The sequence below is a fragment of the Clavelina lepadiformis genome, chromosome 4 (assembly GCF_947623445.1).
Source record: "Clavelina lepadiformis chromosome 4, kaClaLepa1.1, whole genome shotgun sequence".
NCBI lineage: Eukaryota > Metazoa > Chordata > Ascidiacea > Aplousobranchia > Clavelinidae > Clavelina > Clavelina lepadiformis.
In genome coordinates, this window is record NC_135243.1 from 15,635,221 (window position 1) to 15,644,681 (window position 9,461).

Sequence of the window (9,461 nt, forward strand, 5' to 3'; positions counted from 1 at the left end):
ATGCCTTTCTTACGTGAAGTTTTTAAACATTTTTCATAACGAGACTTTGACAGTTCTTAGCAAAAATGTTATAGAAAACATAAGTTATACTAATGCATTCCGTAATTTTGAAGGCTGTACATTTGTTCAGTATTTTGTGAGACCGCATGACACTTATTCAAAACTGTATTTGTCTTGTTTCATTGTTTACATTATTGCGCCGTGTTCCTTGCTTGGTACTCTGTTGCTTATTTCCAATAACAAAGGGCACACTAATCTGAAAGCTAAAGTATAGCTCTTTTTCCCAATTTTCCGGGCTGGAAAAATTCAATTTAATAAAGCATTGGTAACCCTGTTGTATTTATATACTGCGTTGTGTTACAAAACATTGAAGCAGGCAGCACATTCAAAACAAATAGGATATTGTTATGGATTCCAGTTGCACACGTAGCTAAACATTAAACGAGCTTCTTCGTCCAATGGCACATCACCAGGGTGATAATCGTACAGGCGCCACACAATGGTGAAATCCCACAAATTCAAAACCACAATTTCTTTCATATCTTTAAACACATCCCTTAAAAGTATTTCAAATCTGAACAGCGCCCACTCCTGAGCGCACTCTACAACGTTTTGACCACGAACGATGAACCTGGTTTCAGGATGGATCTTCAAATGATTCAGGATAGCTTTCTTGATGCCCATTAAGCGATGGATGTAGTATGATGCGTCGTAATGAATGAAATGGGCCCCTATGTTAAGAATAACGTAAACATCTGGACCTCCAACCATCAAAGTATCAATTGTGTCGCTTATGTAAGGTCGGGTAGATATTAGGCCCGGTACCTCAACGGGCATCCCGTGAGTCCGGTAATAAACGGTAATGTTGTCTCTTTCACTTCGCCCTAACTGGGGCGCGTGCTTGTTTATTCTATTGTCCGGGCCAGTCTGTGTTAAATTGAATTTGTGAACTGCCACAAAAAAGAACTGCCTCATGGTGGAATCACCCAACAGAAATACGATTTTGTTACGAAAGCAATCGAAGAAGCTACCGATGCTTCAGCAGATTTGTGCTGCAGCGACACCCAATGCCCATTATGTAGAAATCCTGCTGGTACGACAATGCCTTGATATTCCATACCATATCGGATAGCAGATAGAAGTTGAGCAGAAGACATTAAATCGTTTGTTGACGAAACTCTTATTCTAGATCCAGATCCATAAATTTCCCCAAATCTTCCAAACTTAAGTTTTGTCTCACGACTGATCTCGTGCGGAGGTTTGTTAGGCAATTTTTCAATCACGTGCTCAACGATTGGATGACAAACACCAGAAGGAGGCCTTACACAGAACCAGGGTTCTTTATTTCTTGGGTTGCTGTAATCGCAGAGGTCTTCAGAGCTGTAACTGAAAATACAAATTAGCTTTGTAGTAAAATCAGGCTTAAAATGATAAACGTGGCAATTGAACAGCTACATGTCTGCTGATGCGGTAATTGTACTATTTTTTCAAAGCGATAACTTTACGAACTGGGGTGTCCTAACGAAGGAACTCACAATTACATACTTGTCAAATCTATCCAGATGTAGACCGCAAACCACTTTTTCATCCGATTTCAAGATAGCATGATGACAAGCACGTTTATGCACGGCTTTTTCTGTGAAATTTATCCAATGGTCAATTCCTTCAACTGAAAGCAACAACTTCACTTCCAACGTAAAATCTCCGCTCATCAACAAAGGAACCTTCACTGTGTACGTTCCATTGGCGTGGTCGTATATCGCACAAGGAATTCCATCCACTGCTTCTCCAAATCTCGTTCTGATGAGTCTTGCGCGAAAATAATCTCCTCCGAACATTTTATTCCGCATCAGTTGATCCCTGGCTTAAATATGAGCAACAAAAACATCTCCCACCACATATCTTGATCGCTTTTTTAGGGAAACTTTTGAAGTGATTCTGGTAAAAGCATCCGGATCCTGTGATGGGTTCCTGAGATGATAATTTTGACGTGATGCAAGCAAATCAGGAAAGAATTGGATCCAATCTTCTCCTATTTTTTCAAATGACGTCATGTCATATGCACTGAGCGGTAAACCGTAAATGTCTTTATATATGTTGCCATACTAAACAGTGCTAGGATCCAAGGCTTCTTTAGGTAGTGTGAAATTTTTCATGAAGTTTTGTATTTTAATCATTGTAGATTCATTTTCTTCGTTTATGTTGTTGTTAATGAATTCGTCTTGTTCGTCGACAGTTAAGTGAACTTTATTGAAAGGAAATCTAGCTTCTGTTTTCTTCATGCATGCTAACATAACGACGCACGTCAATATTACTAAACACAAAAATAAGAGTATTCTCAATTTCTTCCAGCGTTGTGGCATGTATGCCTTGACCTTGTAAACCATACTAGACGTAAAGGTGAAGCTGAAATATAAACGAGACGCAGTTGTAAAACTCCTTTACATCGACACTTTTTATTTGTCTCATTAATACGTTTTCAACACCCTCCTGCATCGACAGCTTAATAACACATGTTCAATTGTAGCGATGAGTGTTTAATAAATCCATGCTGGCTGCTTACCCTCATTTGTTCTTACGACTCAGTTTTGCACCACATACGTTACTGTTGCACTGCAGTTAAAATATGCTATAGGAGTGTAGGCTGTCCGTTGCTTTTCGTCGCTACCTTCAAATGCATTGATAAACATTCATAGGTGTTTGCTCAATGATTGCTGGGGCTGCGTTGCAAAGGTTCTGTGCTTCCAATTACTTAATCAGCCATTTCTGAGGAGTCAACATTTCTAATTGCTCACTCACATATGCAGCCTCCATGACTGCTGCGTGTTGTCTTAGTTGCAGAAAATCCGGTTGCAGAAAAACTTAAGCGATGAAAGATGAAATTTTGTATGAAGGCAATTCATTGCACCCGTGCTATAGCTTCATAGGAAAGCTGATTCGCTAAATTTTGAAAGACTTATTTTTATGTTTGTATTTTGTTATCACTTGGCTCACTTTACACACAGATAACACATCATTTATTTACACTTAAGATTAGGGGATATAGGTTCCTCAACCTGTTTTATTCCTCGCACCATTCTCTGTATCTTACTAACACGCAGGTTGGTCGACACAAAGAAAATTACGTTTTATTTGTTACAGAACTTACGGGATTTAGTTACATAATATCACCGGTGCTTTCACAATTTAGCCTTGCATTAGCTGCACACTTAAAAGTATTATTTGTAATGAGAATTCTTATATTTTCTACATACTTTTTAACGTCGTAGCTCATATGATACAACACGTTTAGATACAATACAATACATACAATACAATACATATGCACAAAAAGTTTATGGCAGGAATGTTGATGATACGCAGGTGTACCACCATTGTGCTGGTTCACTATAAGCTACAAAACGGAATGTCGGTGTTGCAGTTGATCGAGCCACCACGTTGCAGCAAATGATAGTTTGTGAGTTTTGTGATGCAAATATCTGTACATATATGTATATATATACGTGCGACACCACATGTGATTGTGACCCGTTTAGTGTCTGTGTGTACTTAAGTGCTCAGATGAAAAAACTTTCGTCACAAAAATACTCTCTACAGCATGTATCGTAATCTAAGTACCAATGTCACCAAAACCTGCTTCATTGCACAAAAGCCAGAAGAACTAACACAGGTTTTCCACAACAAACGTGAAGAATTATTAATTAATTAATTAAATGCTTTATGTCTTTGGAATCAAAGAGTCCAGTAAAACAATTAACTAAACAAAATTCGAGCTTCATCGTTTAATGAAGCTCCAAATAATTAATCATTTAAAGGTATCATCGTTGTAAAATCCCAAACATTTAAAACCACAACCCTATCCAGGTCTTTAAAAATTTCTCTCAAAATGATTTCAAACCTGAAGAGCGCCCACTCTTGAATTGATTCTACAACGTTCATGCCGCGAAAAATAAATCGGGTTTCGGGATAGATCTTTAAATGATCCAAAATATCTTTTTTGATGCGCATTAGGCGGTGAATGTAATAAGAAACGTCGTAATGCGCCAAATGAACACCTACGTTATCTATTACATAAACATTGGAACCTCCAAGTGTTAGACTTTCAATTGTGTCGCTTAAGTACGGTCTGGTGGCGGAAAGTCCTGTTAATTGTATAGGCATTCCGTGAGTCTTGTAATAATCTGTGATGTTGTCATGTTTGCTTTGGTCTATTTGTGATGTTTGTCCGTTAATTTTACTAGCATGGAAACTGCGCGTTAAAGTAAAAGTACTTGTACCGACATAAAAAAATTGTTTGATTGTCGAGTCGCCCAAAAGGAAAACAACTTTGTTCCGAAAGCACTCGCGTGATGAGGCAACCGATTCAATGGGAACTTTTTGTTTTAGCGACACCCATTTTTCAGCATGAAGGCATCCTGATGCAAAGCTGTCTTTTATCACCATACCATACCGGATTAAGGACAGGAAATTTGTTGCTGGTGAAACCTTAACTGGCAATCCTGATCCTTCAATCTTCCCAAATTTTCCATAAGTTGTTGTGTGCTTATGTGTTGGTTCAGCTGTAAAATTTGTCCAGCGGTAAATTCCTTCAACTGAAAGCAACAATTTAACTTCCAACGTAAAGTCTCCGCTCATCAACAAAGGAGCCTTCACTGTGTATGTTCGATACGGCATGTGCGGCAAAACGATATAAAAAATAAAAAGCAAACGAACAACATGTGTAACAAAGAGAAGCTCGGTAACCGGAGCTCGAGCGATGGGGAATCATCGCCGGGTTTAAGTCGTGCAAAGACTTTTCTCAGTCCGAGGAAAAAGATTATCAAAACAAACCAAGAAACAACCCACGTTTTTAGTTGCCCCAGTGTTTGTAGCTTATTCACACCCAATGCGATGAAAGAAAGTATAAATATAGAAATAGATAGCATAATAAAGAATGCATATACGAAAATATAAGTATAGACGGAAAAAGTAGCAATCTGGCAACAGCTGCCGAAATTTTCTGAAAACAGATAAGAAATAGAACATATCTGCAACTTTATGTAGGTTTATTAGTATATTTGTTTGCTTCTCAACAACTTTCTAAAACTGTAAGGATCAATAAGAAATGGTACAAAAATATCTGTTATATTTGATACAGCTTACTGTAATATTATATTCATATAAGATTTAAACTTTTCACCGTATTATAATCTACACGTTGCGTCTTGTTATGGTAATTATAATCAGTAATCACTAATCACCCTACTACGAAAGTAACCAAGGATCAACTTAAGAAGGAGGAAAAAGCAGTATATGCACTGCTAATGGATTTTCAAGATAATACGTTTCGAATGAAACTCTGGTTCAACAAACATTGCAACATCACGTAAATGTAGAATTATAGTTTTCTACTGCAGGTTTGTTCTCCTATGCACAGAGCACTTTAAACGTTGCAGTAGCATATTTGAAACTGCAACGTCATGCTAATATGACCAAATTGCGTTTTCGTACAAAGATAAAAAAAGACAAGCAAGGAAAAAATATCATCTATCCTATAGCCTTCATGCTACTCGGTATATGAGACTTTCCGAAAGAGAAAAAATTCTATATTTTATATTGGTCTTTACAGTTGTGTCATGGAAGAAAATGTAACGTATTTACGCTTACGTTTATAGAAACTTTTACTTAGGCCAATTGCAGACATAACTGAATAGTAATAATGCTTCTTCGTTTAGCGCATGTTCCCCAGGGTGATAATGTTTCAGTGGCGACACTGTGGTATAATCCCAAAAATTCAAAAACAACACGCCTATTAAACTTTTGAACACCTCTCTAAGGATAAACTCCAATCTAAAAATTGCCCATTCTTCCATTGTTTCCACCACATTTAAACCTCGAAGTATGAATCTTGTATCAGGAAATATTCTTAAATGATCTGCAATGGCATCGCGAATTTTCAGAATTCTATGTACGAAATACGAAGTATCGTAATGCAGTAGATGGACTCCGATATTGAAGATAACGTAAAGAGCAGGGCCTCCCGTCTTAAGGGTCTCAATAGTGTCACTTATATAAGGTCTGGTGCCAGGCACACCCCTCACGGATACCGGTACGCCGTGTGTTCTGTAATAGATGGTGATGTTGACTGTTTTATCCTGGCCAAGTTGAGAAGCGTGTCTGTTTATCTTATTGCTGGGACCAGTTTGTGTAAGGTTGAAGACGGCAACTGCAATCTCGAAAAATTGTCTCATAGTCGAATCTCCGACCATATAAATTACTTTGTTTTTGAAACAATTACGCGACCAAGCGAGAGATATAACTGGTGATTTTTGCTGGAGTGAAACCCATCTGTCATTTCGGAGATATCCCGCAGGTATCGAGGTGCCTTTATATTCCATTCCGTAAGTAACATTCCAGATTATCGGATCCTTTTTTATTATTTTTATACGCACAGACGAGCCGAAGACTTCACCGAATTTTCCGTACTCTTTCAAGGAATCTACACTGATTTGAAACGGTGGCCGCCAAGGCAACAATCTGTGTCTGTATTGAACGATGGGATGGCAGATGCCGGATGGAGGTCGAACGCAAAACCACGGTTCTTGGTTTCTAGGGTTGCTGTAATCGCATAGCTTCTCTGGCGAGTATCTGTGGAACATTGTATATTACAATAGAATTTTCCATTTCAACACTTAGGCTACTCTAGTAAAGCCAAACATCATATATGGCTAGTAAGGACTATTGAATGTTTGTCGTTACAGATGCGGTTTTCTTTAACACGCTGTTTCGCTTTCATTTGTACCCTTAGATAGACTATAAGTTACCTTATAAAGCCAAACTATACTCCAGTACAAATTAGCTTGAGGCTACCTTACCTCTTAAATGTCGTGAGATGGATCCCACAATAAACAAGCTCCATAGATTTTAAAACAGCTGTGTGTATCACGACCTTGTATTCTCCTAACTCAGTAAATTTTATCCAACGATCAATTCCTTCAACTGAAAGCAACAACTTCACTTCCAACGTAAAATCTCCGCTCATCAACAAAGGAGCCTTCACTGTGTACGTTCCATTGGCATGGTCGTATATCGCACAAGGAATTCCATCCACTGCTTCTCCAAATCTCGTTCTGATGAGTCTTGCGCGAAAATAATCACCTCCGAACATTTTATTCCGCATCAGTTGATCCCTGGCTTGAATATGAGCAACAAAAACATCTCCCACCACATAACTTGTTCGGTTTTTTACAAAAAGTTTAGAAGTGATTGTGGTGAAGGAGCTTGTGTCGTTTGATTGTCCATTAGACCGATAGTTTAAGAGAGATGTTGCGAGCCATGGAAGGTAATGAATCCATTCAGTCCGTATTTGCTTAAATGACGACACCCCAAATGCGCTAAGCGGCAAACCGTAAGTATCTTTGTAAATGTTTCCATAAAATGCCGAATTTGGATTTTTGGTTTCGTCAGGTAAGGCAAAATCTTTGGTGATATTTGATGCCTCTAGCTTTTTAGTAGTCGTCTTTGCTATGTTCGACTGATAATTTCTGTAATATAAGCTTTTTGCACCAACGTAGGTAGAATCCATTTGTATACTTGATATATAAACTAGGGATATACAACAGCTGATGCCAATCCCCAACAACGTATAATACTTCATCCAAGGAATCATCTTGCATAGCTTATTCTTAGGCCTATACACTTCATGTATAAAAGAAGCTGTGAAAGTCTTGTTCGAGCTATCGGTTTCCTGCAGCTATAATAGCCTGTACAATGTCAGAAGCTTTCTACATATAAACTAAACATAAGCCATTGAATTATATGTTTCTCTTCCAGCACGAAAAGTAGAAAAGATAATTTAAATTATGTTCTTCATAACTCCGTGAATGCAATACCACTTCCAGATAACATCACACAAAGCTGACGTTATATTGCCATTTTGCGTGGACCATTTCTTCGAAGTTAAACGCACCAATTAATAAGGAAATACTGTAATACGACATACCACGACGTGGTAATTGGAAACTTTCTGGGAAATTACCTGTGGCTTTACACTAGCTTGCAGCATTCCATACACATGGAGAGGACGCAATAAACAAGGTTATAGGGACTTGCACATTATTTAGTGATTTAGTCGATGCATTGTGCGTTATTATCTACATTTCTGAAGCAAGTGTTTTGCTGTACTGTAACGGCCTAAAGTGTTCGATTTGGTTAACTGAGGACTTACTTAGGTTTAGGTTAAAAGTTGGATTATGGTAGTAAGGTGGTGTCACCCTGTGCCCCTAATATCACATCTCGTAAATTTTTCCATATTACACAAATGATTGAAATATCTTCAATGTTTTGCGTTTGAAGGAAACCATTTTCTATCCTAATACTAATTAATTAACACAATCGCATTACCAAGTCCCTTTATCAAGTCAACCCAAATTTAGCCTTCAAGCTATTTCACTGTCCTAATACACTGTATTGTTTCAGTCATGATTAGTCTATACTCTATAAGCAGGGTTGCCATACCGTCCTTATTTCTAAGATTAGTCCTTATTTTAAGGATCCGTGTCTTAGAAAATATGTTTGTCCTTTTTTCTAAGAAATGTCCTTATTTTCACTTGCGTCCTTATTTTTAGGGCAGATCGGGGTTCGTATTTTGGGCATTTTGAAACCTTTAGTATACCACTTTGTACCAAAGAGATACCAAAATTTAAAACATGCAGATAGTGTCTTGTTTTTTTGTTTTTTTTTTAGGAACATTGGTTGCTTTTTCCTGTTGTGCACTGTTTAAGGTGGTATTCGTCTTTCGATTCCTAGTCGTCCTTATTTTTGAGTTGAGACCGATGGCAACCCTGTATACTGCAACTAGATTTAGTCTGTGGCGAAAAGACTGGTCGGAAGTAGGTTGTATCGTCTATATGCCTAGCCTATAGCTCGACTGGGGTATATATATCCATGAAAGTACTGGGGTTTATATGTCAACTAAGCGCGCTGTTTCTGATCTAATCTGCTAAACAAGTCGTGACTTGGTGAGATTGAATAAATCATTTTCAGGTGAAAAACTGACAAAAAATGCAATGTATTTGAAACGAAATGTTGGTGAGTTGTGAAAGTGTAAACACCATAATTAAAGTTATGTTAAGCTTTATTGACCCGAGATAATCATGTTGTGCCTTGGTAGCACTTATTCCCGACTGTCTGTCTGCGTGGTCGGCAAGTGAACTCTACCAGGCTCGTTTCGCGAATGTATGGTCAACTGTGTAAAACGGGAGTGGAGTTGAAAAACGTTTAATGGCGATAATAAATCGAAAAGCAGCAGCTGACGTATCTTGTAGACCTACATTAAAAACATATCGGAAAGTCGGGCATAAAAGCTTGCTAAAATCGACAGAAACCAATCTGAAAAAGGGCTTAACTTTACAGCACTTAGTTTCTGCTTTCACTAAAAATCGAAATGCAGAATCGTAAAATCCACTCAACAAAATACTTGC

General features: G+C 38.0%; 3 protein-coding genes across 3 annotated transcripts; all 3 read right to left on the reverse strand.

Annotated features, from left to right (window-relative positions):
- Positions 1-335: 335 nt before the first annotated feature.
- On the reverse strand, positions 336-2,402 carry LOC143452281 (NXPE family member 3-like). Its single transcript, XM_076953185.1, has 2 exons — positions 1,546-2,402; positions 336-1,386 (listed from the first exon to the last, which is right to left on the reverse strand). The coding sequence occupies exons 1-2, from the start codon at positions 1,848-1,850 to the stop codon at positions 972-974; spliced, it is 720 nt and encodes a 239-aa protein (XP_076809300.1). The 5' UTR covers positions 1,851-2,402; the 3' UTR covers positions 336-971.
- Positions 2,403-3,801: 1,399 nt separating this feature from the next.
- Positions 3,802-4,674, reverse strand: LOC143453002 (NXPE family member 3-like). Its single transcript, XM_076954154.1, has one exon. The coding sequence runs from the start codon at positions 4,672-4,674 to the stop codon at positions 3,802-3,804; it is 873 nt and encodes a 290-aa protein (XP_076810269.1).
- A 442-nt stretch (positions 4,675-5,116) lies between these two features.
- LOC143452108 (NXPE family member 4-like) lies at positions 5,117-7,873 on the reverse strand. The gene is made up of 2 exons (XM_076952954.1): positions 6,855-7,873; positions 5,117-6,627 (listed from the first exon to the last, which is right to left on the reverse strand). Exons 1-2 carry the CDS (start codon positions 7,646-7,648, stop codon positions 5,661-5,663), a joined length of 1,761 nt encoding a protein of 586 aa, XP_076809069.1. The 5' UTR covers positions 7,649-7,873; the 3' UTR covers positions 5,117-5,660.
- Positions 7,874-9,461: the final 1,588 nt, after the last annotated feature.